This window comes from Tasmannia lanceolata, unplaced genomic scaffold (assembly GCF_043159265.1).
Source record: "Tasmannia lanceolata isolate RefF3 unplaced genomic scaffold, GAP_Taslan_0.1 ptg000015l, whole genome shotgun sequence".
NCBI lineage: Eukaryota > Viridiplantae > Streptophyta > Magnoliopsida > Canellales > Winteraceae > Tasmannia > Tasmannia lanceolata.
The window spans coordinates 58,586,943-58,606,460 of NW_027518692.1; the positions used below are offsets into that span (position 1 = coordinate 58,586,943).

Below are 19,518 nucleotides of genomic sequence, written 5' to 3' on the forward strand. Positions count from 1 at the left end.
AACCAATTACTCCAAAAGCTTAAGCTGGCGTTATACAATTCAGGTAAGTTACTTTGCTCAAATAAAACCTACTCGACTCAACTCAACTCAACAAAGCCTTTGTCCCAAACTAGTTGGGGTCGGCTAAATGAATCATTTAGAAATATTTTATGAAGAAGATGAAAGGAATCTACCCGGCTCTAATCCTAGCTCTAGTTGGGTTCTTCTACGTGGATCATTTTCTCCCATTCTAATCTATCCAAAGTCAAGTTCTCTGTTATGTCCTAGTTATCAAGTCTTTCCTCACTGTTTCTACCCAAGTTGTTTTCGGTCTGCCCCTACCTCTTTCTACTCCCTCAATTTGGCACGAGTTACCTCTCTTATCACCGGAGCATCCAAAGGCCTACGTTGGATATGTCCAAACCATCTTAAGCAGTGCTCTCTCATCTTCTCATCAGTTGTCTTCATTTTTAATTCTATCTAACTTTGTGTGGTCGCACATCCATCTAAGCATTTGCAACTCCGCTACACTCATCTTGAGTGTAGAAGTAAGCTCCTATGAGACAAAAATGAATCTATTGTGAGTGATATTTTTATAAATATGAAACTGCTCTTTCATATAGTGCAAAAAGGATGAGAACACCAAAGTAGTCGTTCCACCAAATCAAACTTTGAAGCTAAAAGTAATAGCTTCAAATAAAGAGCAATCCCATATGAAGATTTTTAGTATCCATCAAATCAAAGTCCAAACACTCTTTAAACACAAACAAAATGTACCTCCAAAATCTAAGGGGCAGCTACACAGCCCCTCACCTCGAACATACTAGATAATATGTATCCCTATATACTAGATAATGCTAGATAATACTTAGCCCTACATCCACCAGTAAAACCTCGAGAGACTGCAACAATCTTGACATCCCAAGCCTGCAAAAGAGATGAAAATATGTACAATTATAAATAACAGAACATATAAAATTTATATAGGGAAAGATATCAGCACAACCATACTTTCATATTTTCGCTAACCCGTATTGTATTTTTAGTATTTAAAGAGCTGTCAAAAGGTTATTACATTTCCCAAAAAGCTCTCACGAGCCAATTAAAGAAGAAAAGACAGCTGGGTTTGTGCAAATATCAAAATATGGTTGTGCTCATAACATTTCCCTTCATATATAATTGAAAAACCAAGTTAAAAGTTCTGAATGTGTTTTATTTAAACCATAATTAGAAAAGAGAGGATGATTTGCCTTGTTAGCAGTTTTGTTCGAGAGCCAAGCTAAACCATCGTAGAGGCCCTCACCAGAAGTGAGACATGTGCTCTGGACGTACCTGAAAAGGAAGATGATAACACAAGTTCAAAGTTGATAGGGAATAGATAAACCAGACATTAGGTAGATACTGGGATGGCACAGAATGGGCATATACCAATGGCGTTGGCGGAGAGACTGAAGACCAAGCTTATCAGTTATCTCTCCAGTGTTCATTGCATTTGGAAGATCTTGTTTGTTAGCAAATACAAGCAGCACAGCATCTTGCAATTCAGCCTACCACCAGGTGTTTATTATAGATGTCAGTGTCAGTCCTTGTTCTTTTCTTTTTAGCTAGAAATTGATCAACGACTTCTTCAGAAATGGAAACAAATAAGGCCGTGTTTGTTTTGGAATTTAAAAACCAATTATATGCCAAAAACTGATTATTGGCTTCAAAATTCAAAATTCATATAAAAAAAAAAACTGGGCTTTATTTTTAAGTCCAATACTCAGTTTTTGACTCACAATCAGTTCTCAAAGTACTCTTTTAAAAAAAATCAGTTCTCAAAGTCCAAAAACAAACAGGGCATAAAGGGTTGAAAAGGGTTAGCCATGACAAAGACTCCACTATTGTAAACATTAAAGGTTGATTATTGAGTGCAACTTGTGTTGTGAGTTGTGATGAAGACATGTAATGCATTTACGAGTCCATGACAAGACCAAAACCCATATTCACAAATATCTCCCACCAAAAATCAATATGGGAGATTTATCCACAGTACTGTATCGATAAACCGATTCTGAAAACGCAGAATTATTTTCTCCCCACGCTCTTCCTCGAATCAACATGTATCTTTCTGTTGGTTCTTTTATTTGAAAATTGAAGTCATGCCAATTTTGGAACTAGGGATAAACAGAGAACGATTCTTTTAATCAATTTTTATTTTGGTTTTCTTATTTACATTTCTTTTTATTTCATCAGTTTCTGTAAATTGATTTATATCATTGTTTTGTAGATCTCTCGAGAAATCGTTCCAAGAAGCTATTCAGTTACCGGCAAGGTAATTCTTTTTTGCAGTCCCCAATTTATATTTATTTTGATGTCTTGTGTTTATGTTCAATCTTTTACATGAAAAATTAAAGTTGTACCAATTTAGGATATTGAAAATCTTGAAGGGCATCAACTCTGCCTAGCTATATTCTTCACACATTAGGTCAAGGGGGAAATCATTTTAAAGCATTTGAGCATTGTAGCAGCCTAAATTGCTTGACATTTCTTCAATAACCCTTCTTTGTAAAACAGCTGCACTTCATCAAAACGTGCATGGGGTATCCCACTAGTTTTTCTAATGTGATGGTTTTTCAGAGTCTGAGCTTTTTTTTGCAGCACTTCATCTTAAATCTTCATCTCATTAGCATTTGTTTTCATATGTTTACATAATTTCACAGAATTTCTACCAAAATTTTCATCCGAAACCGACATCGACATGTTTCCATTTCCATCAAAAAACTTGAAATTTGAAATCTTGGTCCTGACCACTAGTAGACTCTGACAAGAGAAACTAATAATAATTCGTCAAAACAGTATTGATATCCCTATGAAAGAAAACCCCCACTATACACAAGGAATGTCACTTTGGCAATAGACTTTGTCAGCTAATTGTCAAAATAAATATAAATTACTTGGCCTGTCACTATTTATTGGTAGTTGAACATTTGAGCTTAAGTATTGAACCCAGGACATGATCAATTTAAAAAATGACATAGCAATTAGAATGTTAGCCAGGACATGACCAATTTAAAAAATAACATAGCAATTAGAATGTTAGCCAGGACATGACCAATTTAAAAAATAACATAGCAATTAGAATGTTAGCCAGGACATGACCAATTTAAAAAATAACATAGCAATTAGAATGTTAGCCAGGACATGACCAATTTAAAAAATAACATAGCAATTAGAATGTTAGCCAGGACATGCCCAATTTAAAAAGTAACATAGAAACTAAAACATTAGCTCAATCATTCCGATGAAAACTTCAGAACAGATAAAATCATAATTTATGTCAATAGGATGCAGATGGTGCACAAGTTTTTATTAAACAGGATGACTATCAATGAGGTATGCAGGATTTGTTTAAGATAATTTTTGTTGAACTCATTGATACCCAACAAGTATCAGAATCAATAAAATATTAAGAATCAGAATATTTGGTGGACTGTTGATGTCCAAAACATACCAGAATCAATAAGATATTATTCGCTAACAAAAGAACTACGGACTTCCCCAATAAGGAATTAAATGTTAAAAAACTTGACTAAAGTGGCTCTCTGAAACTATGATAGTATACCCAAAAGAATACCAAGTTGGGCCTACGAACTATTTATTATTATTATTAGTAAGCTGGGATCTAACCTGACATGGGGCTATGAACTATGTTTGGGAACGAAATCCTTTTCATCAGATCAGCAAAATTTGGGAACAAAATCCTTCAACCTTAAGAAGAATCGAAGAACAATAAAAAGGCTATTGATATTTGCACTACAATATTTTGATAATGAGACAAACACACGTCTTTTCCTTTTTAATTGGCTGTTGAGAGCTTTTTCGGAATTGTAATAGCTTTTGACATCTGTTAAATAATAAAGACCAAGGTGAGCTTGTCTCATTATCAAAGCATGATAGTGGGAATATCAGTTGCCTATTAAAAACCATAAAGTTACGACACATCATACGTCCAACAAAAAATCTTCCAAAATCTTGATACTAACAGATAATGCAAGTAGGAAGAAAATTAATTAAATCGAAACTATATAAAAATGATAATGCATAACAATTTGAATATCAATTGAACCTGTAATCAATCCAAAGAAATAAGCAGAGAAGATAATATCCACTATCATAGAATGTCATGAGAGGCATCCATTAGCTTAAGAAAATTGATGCAACATACCAAATTCAGCATTCTGTGCAACTCATCCCTCGCCCCAACAACATGATCCCTGTCATTGCTATCCACCACAAATAAAAGAGCCTGGGTATTTTTCAAGTAGTCCCTCCACAATGAATGGATCTGTAGAACAAATACGATAAAAAAATCATTAATAATCACAAAACTAAAAATTGTACAGATTCTAGTTAATGACAGCCTAACATCGAGAAACAAAAACTCAAATCAATACCTTGTCCTTGTAAACCAAATCCCCAACAGAATAGCAGATGTTCTTACATTCCACCGTCTCCAAATTCAATCCTAAGAACAACAGCTGCTTAGATTACTTAAATCATCCATATGGCATTGGCACACAAAATGAAAGAAAGAAAGACTGTACCGATTTCAATATAATATGGCTTGAATGAAATTAAAGGTACTCAAATAAAGACAACGACAATGATATAGAAATTATTTACACCAACTTATCAGGTCACATAATGCTACTTAATATACTATCAACAGTCACTTGAAGAACTCCAACAGTAACAATAGCCAGTGTAGCCTCAGCTCTAGAAATTCAAAGAAATAATATCAGCACAGACACACATTAACATGCATGTACGTGCATGCAATATCAATCATTGTTTCGGTAGCATATCACCCATTGACCCGATCTCATTATCTATTCCCTTCTCCAGTTCACATATACAAAAAAAAAAAAAAAAGAAAAAGGAGCAACTCATACACTAGACATGGCATTGCTTAGTAAAGTAACAAAAAGAAAAAGAAAAAGAAATTTATTCTTTTTCCCCTTCACTCCCTAAAAATGGAAATAAGAAAAAACACCAAAGACAACTGGATGGCCTAATTAGAATTATATTACTAGATGGCGTCCTCAAAAGCCCAATGCAACTGAAGTTCAGCAGGCATTATGGGTGTCTTTAGGGATAGCGACCGGCATATTTTGTACTAGTATTCAGGTCAGATTGGTCATGCAGATTGATCGACGGCAGAGGTGAGAGTACACCATTTAGATGTTCATAGCATCTTAAGACAAATGGAGGGGAAGTTTGAGGGTGATTCCAGGATGTTGGATTTCAATTATCAGCAGCAAGCACTCAAAAACTTAGATATGAATTTAAACACCTATTCCAACATGTTGATAAAAAAAAACCTATATGCCAAAATCCATCACAATTCAAGCATGTTAATATCAAACCTATATGCCAAAATCCTTTATCAACTCAGCAGCACACACACAGAGGAAGTCAAAAGAAGTGTGTCAATTTCATATGAAAAGATTAAAAGAAACAATGAAATCTTGTAATAAAAGGATAACCATTTCTACTTACCAGTGGTAGTATCCATGAGCTTGTACAATATGGTAGTCTTACCAGCACCTTCAAGACCAACCATCAAAATATGCATCTCTTCCTTGAGAAAAGGCCAGCTAAAAATTTTCGTGAAAGTCAGCCCCATGATTGTCGGGCTAAGAGAAAAAATTAGAAAAGAAAACAAATTAGATGAACCAAAAACAAAAAATAAGGCAATATCTCCAATAGATGAAAAATTCACAATCACACACACTACTTGGAGGCATACTGCACAGTAACAACAATATAACTTCTAATGCATGAAACTAACACTAGTTGGAATACAAAGTAACCCACGATCCATAACATCCATCCCTAATAAAGATCCAAACCTCCTCCAGTACATTGAAAGCAGAAATCTTTCAAAAGACACGGTTCTGTAAAAAATTTCACATAGATCTAATGCCTACAACGGATCAAAGTAACACAGTTCAGATCCACCGTAACAAAAAGAAACTAGGGTTTCAAAATTCCAAGGTAGCAGAACCTCAAAGATCTCTCTAGCAAGACCAGAGATCATTCATTCAAAAAACACATTACTTCAAGAAGATGATTATAACCTATATTGGAAAACCCTAGAAAAACGATAATCGGATATATAATTTTTTGGGTAGAAAAGGGGAAAACAGTAAAAAAAAAAAGTAGATGCAGAGAGAAAGGTAAAAACAGTTAGTAACCACGACCTCAATCTAAAGAAAAAAGTTAGTAACCACGACCTCAATCTTATTCACTTTCTGAACTGATGTAAACTGCATGATCAGATTCCACCCCTCTGCCTGCTTGCTTTGGTACCATAGGGAGCATAGGAAAGTCTCGACCCGGAGATGAAAGATTCGAGTTGTAATAAAGTCATTTTTAAATTTCTATCGGGGTTGCTTGGCATACCTGTGGAATAGCGGGAGACGTATAGATAATTGAAATTCTGGAGACGATATTTGGGTGGATGTAGACAGGGTCCATTTTGCTATGCCTTCACCGACAATATTCCACGAGTAGTCCGTGAAAAATTCGCTAGTTTTACCCGAAAATTGCCGTGTAAAGAATTTTGGGTGTAGATGATTACACTTGATCTCAGTTCTTCATTCAGTTTCCCACACTGAACTAAAAAATTATAAGTGGACCGATTTCTAAATTATAAGCGTTTGAATGTTGGTATTTCAATCTCCTCATGAGAATTCGTCGTAGCTATGCACTTGAGCTTATTTCAGTACTCTAAAGCTCTTTCTATTACAGGAGGGACTTGCTAGATTAGAAAGAAGGAAGAGGTGAGACACTAAGGAAGGACAGTCGCACTAAGGAAGGACAGTCGGCACTCGATAACTTGGAAGAACATCAAGCCAAAGCAAAGCGTGAGAGGCTAAAGATGTGGCAGTATGGCCGTATGGGGATATCCAGTCTGATGAGGAGGACTCGGCGCCGCCCGTAAAGAAAGCCGGTGGCAGTCGCCGATAAATGTAACTCCAGACCAGAGGTAAGTTAATAGTTTAGTTACCGAATATTTAAAAAGAGAAACTGAGGCAGTAGAAACGTGCACGGAGAGTTATTTTTATTTATTTTTTTATATCTTTTTTCCTTTTTTTTGAACCTTTAAGAACATTTGTTGGTACATCTCTGAATCAGGCTAATCTCATATCCGGCTGTCTCTTTTCAGAGACTGTAGGGAAGACTCTTGAAGTTTGCATTGTTGATAGTATTGCATTGATTTTTCAATATTTGCTATTTTTGTTTACATTGCAGGAGATTTGCTAGCGTCTCATCGCAAAAGGCATTTGGCACATGATCTGCTGCATGTCAGAGCAGCCACAGAGGCTCACATTTCAGTGTGAAATGCCTTTGTGATGGATGCTAGCAAAAATTGGCTTTTTGCCTTTTAATTGGTAGAACCCTACAACTCCCCTTAATGAACAGCCATGTTTGGTTGCTCTAGGGTGGCTTGGAGAGTAGTGGAATAAGTAGACATGCATGGAAGATGTCTAGAATTTGCACTTGGTGAATTGTGGACGAGTGGTAGGTAGTGTTTGGTTTCACGGCAATCCTCTCGGTGAGCAGTGGAAAAAGTAGGGATGTCATTACCAGTATAGAGAGAAAGAAAGAGAGAGAAGACCTTTGCCACTCATCCAACAATTTTCATTAAATTTGGTTGGAAGATGAGAGGAGGGAACATTAGTGCCACATGGGCGCCATATAAGGAAAAAAGAGAGCTGATGATGATGTCCCAAACATTTCTGGGAGTCAAGTGGAGTTTCAATGCAATATTGGCAACCAAACATGGAATCAACATTTATTGGCATTTAAAAGTCCAATGAATGCCGAGCGTTTGAGCAACCAAACAATCATCCGACCAAGGTGTGGTTAATAACAATGGACCGAACTTTTTGTCAATTTTTCATGTGGACTACCCTAAACCAGGCAGAATTCAAGGCTGCATTCGGTTACCATTCCGGAAATATTCAAGGGACGGGCAAATCATTCCAGTGGAGTGGGAATTGTGGAAGTGACTACTTGTCGCTTGGGCACCACTTTCCATTCTCTAGAGCAACAGTGTAGGGCATAATTACTCCAGAGAATGGTAACCAAACGTGGCCTAAGGGTACCGGCAAACGCATCCTTTCTAGGAGTAGGTCCAACAATTTTCCATAGACGGAGAGTTGAGTAGCATTCCTCTATGTGATTTTCCAACTTGAATAATTCAAACAATTTAAATTTAATGAATATTTCTTTTGGGAGATGATATTTTCAGCCCCCCTGCATTACGTGCACGCCCCCCTTATAACCTGATTTGACGTGAAAAAGTGGGCAACTTTATGTCAAATCACGTTATAAGGGGGTGTGTGCCAGTACTGCAAGGGGGGTGACAAATATCATCACCATTGTTTTAGCAGAATATTGAACTTACACCCTAATCTTCACCATCAATTGATGCCTCCTACTGTGTCAATTTTTGAAACATAAAGTATTAATATAATAGGTGAGATCGACTAGGAAGACAATAGTCATCTTGATCATGAATCAAAATGACCATGATCCAATGCTATGTTCGCATGTGTTTTGTGATTACGATAGTTGATGTGATGAGCCACCACACTGTGACCCAGTGGGTTCAAGTTTGATTTCAGAACAAGGATCTCATTCACAAGATTTAAGTGTGTAAAAATCAATGCCTTAAAGAAAGTTTTAGGACTGATTTTTCATCATACTTGATCAAACGTCTACAAACATCCAAGGTCGGGCCAGGCCAGGCCGCCAGGGGCAATAGGCCGAACTTGTGATGGATAGTAATATTAACGAACCGTTATCATTTTTTCCTTGTAGGAAATGTTTTGATAAAATAGACCCCGGTTAAAAAATTGGGGCTGAGCCTCTAGCTCAATCGGTAAAGACTATGTTCCTCAACCCAAATGTTGGAGGTTCCATCCCAGCTTACCTATACCGCAAGAAAAAAAGAAAAAGAAAAGAAAGGACAGATCCAAGTTTCAATTTAAGTCAGAGAAGAGTGCATGTCCTTTAGGGTATGAAAAATGAGGGGCAATCTTGATGCATGCACGAATATATGATTGACCATTCTTACCACCAAAGATGGTCATATACTAATAAGTAATACATTCTGAAAAAAAGGGTGAGGGGTAGTATAGATGCATGCACGAATGTATGATTGACAATTCTTACCACCAAAGATGGTCAGATACTATAAATAAGACATTCTGAAAAAAAGGGTGAGGGACAATATAGATGCATGTACGAATGTATGATTGACAATTCTTACCCCCAAAGATGGTCATATACTATTAAGTAATACATTTTTACAAAAAGAGTACGTGAATGCGTAAATCATAAACATTACTAACGGACATAGTTTGGCTGGATGTCTTCCTACATTTGGTATATATATATATATATATATATATATATATATATATATATATATATATATATATATATATATGAGAGAACATTTCCTACACACTTGTGTAGGTAAGTTACCTACACACTACCTTAAAATACAGTGGGGGCCCACATTGTTTGGGTGATCCAAACAATTCATTTGAATGGTCCTCACATAGATAGGGTGCCGACAAAAAATCAGATCCATAGGATCATCCCAACCCTACGATTTGTGGAGGTAAAATGGACGTATATAAACCTTCACAAATTAGTCCATTTTTTGCCTCCATAGTTTGAATGGTTAAGATGATCCTATGGATCTGATTTTTTGTGGACACCCTATCTATGTGAGGACCATTCAAATGAATTGTTTGGATCACCCAAACAATGTGGGCCCCCACTGTATTTTAAGGTAGTGTGTAGGTAACTTATCTACACAAGTGTGTAGGAAATGTTCTCTCTCTCTCTCTCTCTCTCTCTCTCTCTCTCTATATATATATATATATATATATATATATATATATATATATATATATATATATAATACTATATAGCAGAAGAGAAAAGGGAGAATTATTGTCCATTTAACACGTCAATGGGGATGATTTTTACCATTTTTTGCCCTCCCCACATATCTGTACATACTATCTGTATGAGGGTAAAATCGTAATCTACATATGAAAAGTACCGACACGGGTACCTATCTATGACAATTACGGAAAAAAACTACCGAGAAGAGGTAAAGAGAATTATTGTCCATTTAACACGTCAATAGGGATGATTTTTACCTTTTTTTTGCCCTCCCCACATATCTGTACATACTATCTATGTGAGGGTAAAATCGTAATCTACATACGAAAAGTACCGATACACGGGTACCTGTCTATGACAATTATGGAAAAAAACTACCGAGAAGAGGTAAAGACATATGACAATGACGAAAGAACTACTTTATATTACTCATGCAGGACACTTGCAAAATATTGACGGATTCCGGGCACCTGAAGAGGAATAACAATTATGAAAACCTCTATCGATTGGAGGGCTAGGATCAACCTATGGAAATGATTTTACGGGCACAACCAATTGATGTTGTGTTCCATCACATGGACGGTTTGGATCAACCTATAAAGCCACATAATTTCAATCTTACCCCCCTCCTTTATGCTTTTTTTAATAAAAAATCTATAGGGTGATCTTAACCATCCGAGTTAAGAGGAACAACATATTATGGAAACCTCTATAGATTGGAGGGCTAGGATCAACCTATGGAAATGATTTTTAGGGCACAACCTATTTATGTTGTGTTCCATCACATGGACGGTTTGGATCAACCTATGATGTGGTCCGTACAATTCTTTGTCGGCCCGTGCATCGCACGGGGATATATATATATAGACACACACGGGTATCATAACATCAGCTAAATGGTTTAATTATTTACATTAACAAGATGGCCTACAATAATTGTGGTCAATAAATGAGGTGGTGATCGATGTGGTCGAATTCTACCAAAGTACATGGTGAGCCGACACCAAGCACATGTTAGAGATATTTTTGAAATATGAAAATCACATAGTTTACGTATTTGGGTGAGACGCTTATATTGAGCTTAGGGTAGGATATTATTTTATATATAAGGACTTAGTTGTAAACCGTAGATTGCACTTTGTAATATTCATAATCTTCATACATTGTCGATGTTCTCGAACTACCTTTATATGCGAACCTAGTCAGCGAATATGAGAAACCACCTGAATCTCTTATATTTTCTATCTATGTATTTTGTTTGATTTTGTCGTTGATTTGTATTTTATGGGAAATGATATCTGCCCCAAAGTGTTTTGATAAACATGCGCTCCAGTGCTCCACTTGTTTGTCGTGTAGTATTTAAAGAGCATTAAGAGCTTTTTGAGAACCGTAATATCTTCTGACATCCCTTTAAATACTACACGACAGACAAGTGGAGCGCATGTTTATCAAAACACACATGCGCTCCGGCTCCACTTGTTTGTCGTGTAGTATTTAAGGGGCTTTAAGAGCTTTTTGAGAACCGTAATATCCTCTGACATCACCAAGTGGAGCGCAGGTTTATCAAAACACATTGGCGCATATATCATTTCCCTATTTTTTTTTGTTTTATCAAACTATATTTTTCACAACAGTTTATTTATTTATTTTAACTAGGCTTTTGTTTTATTATTGAATTTGGTTTTAATTGTGGCACCCCTTTTCTTTCCAACTAGTTGTAGACCCGTGCGATGCACGGGGCGAGAAAAATAGTTTTACTTTAGTATTTAAAACTGTTTTTTTTTTCTAAAAAAAGATGAATTTGTAATGAGATGGAAATTTGAAATTCAACTTGTGCCTGAAAAATGGAAAGAATAGAAGTGGTTCGACCAAGTTCTTAGCAAGTCAGTAAGTTTTTGATCAACGGTATCTCTGGATCTATAATTACCAAAAAGTATAAGTGACCTAGTAGGCATTCAATATGTAGCTCTTGGTTGGATTATTTGGATCATTTGGAGATTTAGGCCTTGTCAGTATAATAATGTAGACACCCCATTTTGATCGAACCTTAATTTGTCAAAATCGAATAAAATTCCGAAGTCGAGCAGGTGCCTTATAGTCAACCTGAGTCTCGAAAGATTGATCCTTGTGTAAATTCGGGAAGGCAGAAGAGGGGCATATCATCAAAGTAAAGGAGTGCCAATACTAGTTCCCATTTGAAAAATAGAAGAATTTATGCCCTATTTCCTATCCCACCACCCCATTTAGGATGCAAGAGAGTGAAAAATACACTAGTAGGGGCTGTCCAGAGCAAGGATAAGGGGTGCAAATGTATCATTTCCCTTTGCATGAGATGGGGGTTACCCATGAGAGAAAAGGGGGGTCAAATATATCATATCCCTTTGGGTCTGTTTTGCCCAGCCGCCCCCCCTTTGTGCAAAGGAGTAGTTATAAATGCATTAGGAGGTGGCTGTCCCAGGGAAATGAAGGGGGTGTGTCGAATGTCTCATTTCCTCATTTAAAGAGAAAACAAATTAGGGTTTGAAGGGAGCCCCATTTTCTGAAAAAAAGAGGGAGAGGAGGGCAGCCGCATAGCAGAGGCAGAGAGATAGAGACGGGGTTTGATTTAAAAACAAAAAAAAAAAAAATCTCTCAAAGCACAGAAAGGTAGCAGAGGAAGAAAGGAGGAGAGATCGAAACCCATTTCATATTCTCCGGTGGCTCCTACCGGAATCCGAACCCATCTCCGGCCACCAATTTTCCAATCACCACCACCGAGCCACCATTTTCTCCGGCCGACAAGTTCATCCTCTTCTTCTTCTTCGTTTCATCTGCACCACCACCTCCATCTCCGGCCTTCATCACCATCGACCGCCACCCTCAGCCACCTCCATTTATTCCGACCACCTACCCAAAACCCAATCCCCGAAAAACCTCCGACCCGGGCCACTCTATGACCGCCGACCATTGAACCCAAACCCACTTCACTTTACTCACCATCCCCGACCTTCTTTCATCTCCTCTGCAACTCCAACCTCTACCACCACCAAAACCTAACCCATCACCACCCAAACCCTCTCAAACCCACCTCCAAAATCCGATCCAAACCCTCTCAAACCCACCACCTAATCTCTGACCATCACCACTAGCTCCGGCAAACCCATTGATTCCGGCAAGCTTGCCGGAATCCGATCAAACCCACACCATCCTCCTCCCCCTCTGCAACCCATTTCCATCCATAAAAAAAAAGAAGAAGAGAGAGAAACAGAGAGGGAGAGAAACAGAGAGATTCGAGCAGAGAGATATTGAGAAAGAGGGTAACTGAGCTAGGGTTTGGATATGGAATAGGGAAGAGAAGAGAGAGAGAGAGAGAGAGGGTTCAGCTGGGGTTTCCAAATCCATTGAAGAGGAGTCGAGATCCCATCTTGAGCATTCTGTGGTGCCGTGAAACCCCAACTCCAGCCGCTCTTCACTCTACTTTTGCACCCCAACTCTGGTGGCAATTCATATAAAGGTACCCTCAATTCCGGTAGTTTTCTAACCTTCTAACTATCATTGGTCTGCATTTTCAAGTATGAATCGGTGATTCTGTGGTTTAGTTAATCGAGAATTTGATTTGTTAGGACCGGATTTTCTGAATTTCCTTTAATGCTTGAAGCTTGAAATATTTAGGGTACCTTCGGGATGAATGTGCAGTGAAGGCTGATTAATCACTACTTATTTGCATGTCAAAGTATATTAGACATCAGTCGGAAATGATGAGGCAAGCGGCAATAAAGAAGTGATATATTAGTCCCCATACTATTTCGTGAGCTGAGTCTTACAGTGGTATCCGTGAGTGCATTATCCCTTCGTTTGTCATATTCGGTTGGATAGTTTTAATTCTCTTAATTCCCAAGAGTACCCCAACTTAGCATTTTCATCATCAAGTTCAGATAATTGAAGTAGTCGTCCTTTGCCTCCTTTAACCGATTTCTTTGAGGCTTTGGGAAATGAATCCAGTGTGATTATTTGGATGGAGTTGCATTGTTTTCCTGAAGGTGTCTGAATCGTGCTCTTGATAATGATTTAAATATTATTTGTTAACTCCATGAGATGCCGTTATCGACCTTGCTCCCCTATCATAACTGATTTTTCTTGTTGGGCTTTATTATTAGAAGTTGTAATAATTTCGGTAGCAGTTCAGTGGCGATGACGAAATATTTCTTGAGCCTGCCCCTTGCCCTTCCTATCATTTTTCCCATCTCATCATTTTCTACAGGGCTTAGAGGTTTCTCCTTCTTCGAGATCATTACTTCTTACAGGGTTTGAGGGGTTTCCTTTCTTTCTGGGACTATTCTTTGCACGTTCCTCGGGATCCTTTTCGAGTTTCGGGATTCTATCGATTTAGTAGTTTTTTTTTATAAGGTTTTGTCTGTTCCCTTTGTTTAGAATTTTACCCTTAGGGTTAGAGGCTTTTCATCTCTCGTTTATTTAGGGTTTTCCCTCGCAGGTTAGAATTCGTCTCTTTTGGATGCTGGCTAAGCCTCGTCAGCTTTTGGTCATCTCTTTGAGATTGTTTTTTTTTTCTCGTATCTGAATTTTAGTTCCCTCGTTTGTCTTCTTTCCCCCTTAGGCTTTAGGGATCCCGTTTCCCTCTAAATTACTCTACCGCGATATGGTGGGTAAGGAGGCTCTTCTATCGGATTCCCTTTAGCCGAAGGGTGTTAGCACACTTTTAATCGTCAAAAATATAAAAGCACTTCAAAAACATTTGAAAACATAAAAAACCTTTAAAAAATCTAAAGTGTTGAGTTTTATAGCGTATTAGGAAAGTTCGTTTCGAACTACGTTGGCTTGATCCTCTTCTAAGAGGTACGTAGTGCAGCTTGAGATACTTATCTCAGGTCCAGCCAAACTTTGTAAATAAATGCTTTAACCATTTTTCTTTAAAATCTTGTTTTTAACAAAAATCTTCCTCTAGAGTTAGGGCTTTGTCCTAGATAGAGAGTTTTAGAGTTAGAGTTTTGTCTTTGTTTTGTTGTGTGCTTGTTTGTGATTGTTTTAGAGTTAGGGGTTTGTCCTAGAGTTATAGGAGCGCCTCCGTCCGGTCAGTTGGCGATTCACATCGCCGACTGATGACTAGAATAGGATGCGTTAGTCTACCCTTTGTTTTCCTTAGGAAATATAGCCTAGTTACACAGGTTGGAGGAACCACCTGCATTAGCTTAGGGCTAACCTGCATTTAGTTAGGGCATATAGGGTGTCCTAAAATCTACAATTCACTGAAATCTAAATAATCGTTCAAGAAGCTTTAATAACTAGTCTGGTCTTTTAGATCGAGTCTAAGATAGAGGTCTAGGTGTCTTAGGCATCCTAGCTTAGAATAGGCGCGAAGAACTACGTTGCCTTGATTCTCGTGGAGGCGGGGATACGTAGGCTTCTTTGGATGAACATCAGACTATCCAAGGACTCGGGCTAAATCGTTTAGAGTCTTAGGATTTGTTGTGTTGTTATATTGTATATTTTGTTGTGTTTTCTTACTTTCTTGTGCAGCCCTATACCTGTAGCTGTAGCATGCATGTGTTTGTCCATCAGAACTTAGACACCCATTAGGCATGTTACACATAACCTAGCGATACTTAGGTGACACTCTTCTTTCATTTATGTTGTGTATGCTTATTATTTCTATTATCAGGAAATGCATGCTTAGATAGACGACTCCTGAGGATCGTTCCCATTTCACATGATTTTTGCCAAAAACTCTTGAGGTTAATAATAAATGGCATAAGAGACCAAGTGTTCGCACTCGGGCGAATCGGGGGTGCTCTTCAGACCTTCTCCATTCGTCATCAGGCACAGACCTTTTGTATCTCTGGTTATCCATTGCAAACAGAGCATTTGTTTTTTGTTCCATGGCGCATCCATGGATGGCGACTCTGAGTTATTTTCAAATATATCTTGGTTTCGAGCCCTGGCTCCGGATCAGGATGTATCTCTTTCTTTTTATATCGCCACTCATGCTATGCTGTGAGGGTGGCATCCGTTTCGAGAGTTCCTTGGTAGAGCTCTCCATTCACACGTGGATGATCCAGAGGTAGTGTAGGGACCCGTTCCCTCGCCGTCCTCGGATCGAGGTCCACAAATAAGTAGTTTTTTTGGCACATAGCAAGTGGCAATGGTGCTGGTGGGTAAGAGGCTTTCATTTTAAAGGAGTTGCCGGTGTGGTGGGATTTTTTTTTTCCTTCTTTTTTTTTTTGCACCATTGCTTTTTTATAGAGTTCCAGAGAAAAGGCAAATGAGGCATCTCAGTCAATGAGTCATGATAGGACTCTTCTGCTTTGCAAAACTCTACTGGAATTTGCCAAATGGATATTATACACTCTACAATCAAACGGTAATACATGAAGAAACAAAATCACCCCATAAACTCTCTAGTTCTTGTGGTCTTACTGAAATTTTATGCCCAAATATCATATTCGAATATCGTAATTGAATTATTATACCTAAACAATAGAGATCACCCTAATATGAGTTGATATGTGGAAACATCTTAGGTGTGAATCTATATTTCGATGTATCTATCTATCAAGATATGTTATATACCTAAACAATAGAGATCACCCTATCAAGATATGTTATATATGCATGATGGAGCATGCCCAAAATAGAATAAATAAATAAATTTGGTATTCAACACCATATGCTTAAAAGATTAAAATCCTACAGATTTCCAATCAGAGGCTAATTTCTGAACTGAAATGACATACTTGTCTAAAAAATAAAATAAAATAAAATTGCCTGCATCCTCGAGTGCAAAGGTTTAATGGAAAAAAATTCAGGTAGACTCAATGGTGAGTTTCAATTATTTATTTAGAATGCTAAAAGGGCACAAATAACTACTTAGAGTGCTAAAAGTATATAAAATGGGTAAATATAAGAAGAATTAGAAAGAAAAGGGTTGTTGAAGCCTGAGTTATAAATCTACAATAACAGCAAATAGCATCAATACCATTCTATGTAAATCGAATCATTTATGGTAAATCTTGACACTTGTAAAAGAAACTTGAATGACAAAACAACAGCTTTGAGTCCCCTAGGAAAATCCTTCCAGGTTTATCAATGTGAATGCCTGAAATAAAGAAACATAGATGGGAAGAAGTGAAACAGAGAAAGTAACGAAAGAACAAATGAGGTAGTGGCATGTGTTGCCTGTGTATTCCTCTGCAAATATCAGATCTGTAACAGATATTTGGACCCTAACATGAGTGAGAAAGCCAGATATAAATATTAGAAATGCAGCTAATGATTCAAAAAGGCGAGAAAAAGGCATACCCGGTTTCAAAATCATCCTAAAAATCAAAGTTTTCTCATCTAATATTGTTGCTTCCACGAACTCGGTTCTGTTGAGAGAGAGAGAGAGAGAGAGAGAGAGAGAGAGAGAGAGAGAGAGAGAGAGAGAGAGAGAGAGGCAACAATTCCTTTTGGTTTGAGAGTAAATAGGACGTCCGAAAATGTAGCGATTTTGGGCAAGTCGAAAAGTAACCAAGAATACGAAGAGAGAGATTTAAATCAAAACGGAAAGGCGTTGTCCCACGCTCTTTTATTGCAAAGGGATTTTAGGAGTGGTAGTTTTGGCATTGCTATTTTGGTCACGTAAGATATGAGGAATGGAGGGAAACGTGGGTAATATTAGGGCTGCAACTCGAGCCGGGTTTTACCCGACCCGCATCGACCCGACCCGAAAATAACCTGGGTCGGGTTCAGGTTTCATGGGTTTCGGGTCGAGCCGGGTTGAGCATTCAAAAGCCCGCATGAATCTCGGGTCGAGCCGGGTTTGAAGGGGCCCGACCCGACCCGACCCGAGTTACATAAGTTATAGTATGTACATTTTTTTCTATTGTTAGTTACAAGTTAAAAGTGAAAACCCACGCATCCACTGTTATTGTATGTGAGTGTAATTTCTGCTTCTATAAGTTGAGTTGATTCAAGCGTTTGATTCAGCATTGTTTGATTGTAATTACGACATTGTTTGATTCAAGTGTAATGTGAGTGTAATTACATCATTGTTTGATTCAAGTGTAATGTGAGTGTAATTTCTACTTCTATAAGTTGAGTTGCCTTGCCAAACAAGAATTTTCCGTAAAAAATTGTGTCAACGTGAAAAGACCCGACCCGACCCGACCTGAGATATTTCTCGGGTAGGGTTGGGTTCTCCAAAACCCGACCCGCCCGACCCGAGTTGCAGTCCTAGGTAATATCCATTAATTAATATCATGGCATTTTAACTAATGATAAAAAAAAAGGAATCCAAATCTTTTGCTGCTTTTAATTGTTGAATTTAAGGGATTAAAAACGTTTAGGAAAGATGGAGTGGTGGAGAAAATGAGAAATCGTAGAGGCATTTTAGTGGTAATTTACTGATTTTAAAGGATTTTCCGTATTGTGGAGGGTAATTGAAGAGGCATTTAAGCGTTATAGAGAATGGGCTGGGGAGTGGGCTTTGTGTTGTTCATGTCTTTAATTTGTTTTTATTTCTTCTGTTCTGGTAGTTCATGATCAATTCCTCTGTTTTTCAGATATGTACGATGTGTTACCATATTCTGATACAGATGTGGTCATTCCATTCATTTGGATCTAAAACTGACACCAAATTGATCACGAAGCCACCAACTATCAAGCTACATTCTTTTGATAGAGAGGTAGTATCCCCATCCTCAATCTTACTTCCTACCTCTTTCATTCCATTTCCATGAAGAATTTCATGTAAATATAAGCTCCACACACACAGCTAGATTAGATACGTCTTTTTTTTTTTCTATTGTATTGTTTTCTGCAAGTATAGTTGCTCTCTATGGCACGACTGCAACACAATTTTCATTTCCCATCTGATTTTGTTTAAATGTACCAAGCAATTTAATTATAAAATTGTGTGCAAAAAAAACATTATTCTCACTTCATTTCCCCGTTTGATTTTATGAATTTGTTGATTTTTTTGGTTGGGCTGGAAAGGTAAACAGGGACTGATGGATGGAGATGTCCTGCTCTGCTGTTTGTGTTCTGCTGTTTGAGAGCAGAAAGGAAAAAGCCATGTCTGCTCATTGAAAACTATGGGTTTTCCAACACTAATTTTCTTTGTATGTGGAGGAAGGCACTCATAATTTTAGCCCTTTCTTAGGTAACAGTCTGATTTGTTTTTGTTAACTAATAGTCTGATTTGTTTCTTAGATTACATTCTCTGATATGATTTAGTGGGTCAGATTTATATGATTTTTTTTCCAGCCAATTTCCCACCTCGAAACATCGGTTTGACCCTCAACTTCTCTTTTAAATTCAGCTGGTTTATCTATTTTTTAATAGCCAACGATCACATGACAAGCATATTTCTTTCTTATTATTGGTAGTCACGTACTGATGTAAAAAACTTTGGATTATCCACCAAACTGCTGCAGATTTGTTTCATACAGAGGAGGAAATTTTCTTATTATTGAAGTGGGAAGGGGATCTATTGGTGTTGTACTCTATTCATTGTTCTTTCTTTAGATGTGGAGTTAAGATTCTTTGCCATTTACGTTCTCACCCCCGTGCGTTGGGGATGGGGTTTAA

The 19,518-nt window shown here is 37.7% G+C and overlaps 2 protein-coding genes across 43 annotated transcripts in view; one reads left to right on the plus strand and one right to left on the minus strand.

Moving 5' to 3' along the window:
- Window positions 1-670: 670 nt before the first annotated feature.
- LOC143892703 (ADP-ribosylation factor 2-like) lies at window positions 671-6,418 on the minus strand. Of its 6 annotated transcripts, none has more exons than XM_077397532.1 (7): window positions 6,258-6,418; window positions 5,521-5,657; window positions 4,416-4,486; window positions 4,187-4,306; window positions 1,408-1,526; window positions 1,230-1,311; window positions 671-906 (listed from the first exon to the last, which is right to left on the minus strand). In XM_077397532.1, exons 2-7 carry the CDS (start codon window positions 5,645-5,647, stop codon window positions 820-822), a joined length of 606 nt encoding a protein of 201 aa, XP_077253647.1. In that variant the 5' UTR covers window positions 5,648-5,657; window positions 6,258-6,418; the 3' UTR covers window positions 671-819. The 6 variants fall into 6 exon arrangements, with proteins under 6 accessions (XP_077253647.1, XP_077253649.1, XP_077253646.1 ...); XM_077397534.1 differs by lacking the exon at window positions 6,258-6,418 and adding an exon at window positions 6,029-6,137; XM_077397531.1 differs by lacking the exon at window positions 6,258-6,418 and adding an exon at window positions 5,874-6,095.
- The window catches only part of LOC143892701 (uncharacterized), a 40,165-nt gene continuing 22,564 nt past the window's right edge, over window positions 1,918-19,518 (plus strand). For 19 of the 37 annotated variants that reach the window (XR_013255585.1, XR_013255589.1, XR_013255591.1 and 16 more), the window contains exons 1-2: window positions 12,486-13,447; window positions 18,492-18,614. Coding sequence is in view for 5 of the 37 variants with exons in the window: in XM_077397502.1 (XP_077253617.1) it covers window positions 18,501-18,614 (114 nt within the window). In the remaining 32 variants the exon portion in view is untranslated. Of the gene's footprint in view, window positions 2,082-2,248; window positions 2,294-6,774; window positions 7,013-12,485; window positions 13,463-18,491; window positions 18,615-18,924; window positions 19,091-19,518 lie in introns of those variants that run through there. The other 18 variants (XM_077397509.1, XM_077397510.1, XM_077397507.1 and 15 more) reach the window with 5 other exon arrangements.

What these genes read in the sequence shown, in the direction of transcription:
- LOC143892703 (XM_077397529.1), bottom strand. Translation starts at nt 5,850, where the DNA reads ATGTTATGGATCGTGGGTTACTTTGTATTCCAACTAGT. An exon ending in TACTTTGTATTCCAACTAGT is followed by an intron (nt 5,658 to 5,812) that starts GTTAGTTTCATG and finishes TTTTTCTCTTAG; the next exon opens with CCCGACAATCATGGGGCTGA. An exon ending in TCTCTCCGCCAACGCCATTG is followed by an intron (nt 1,312 to 1,407) that starts GTATATGCCCAT and finishes CTTCCTTTTCAG; the next exon opens with GTACGTCCAGAGCACATGTC.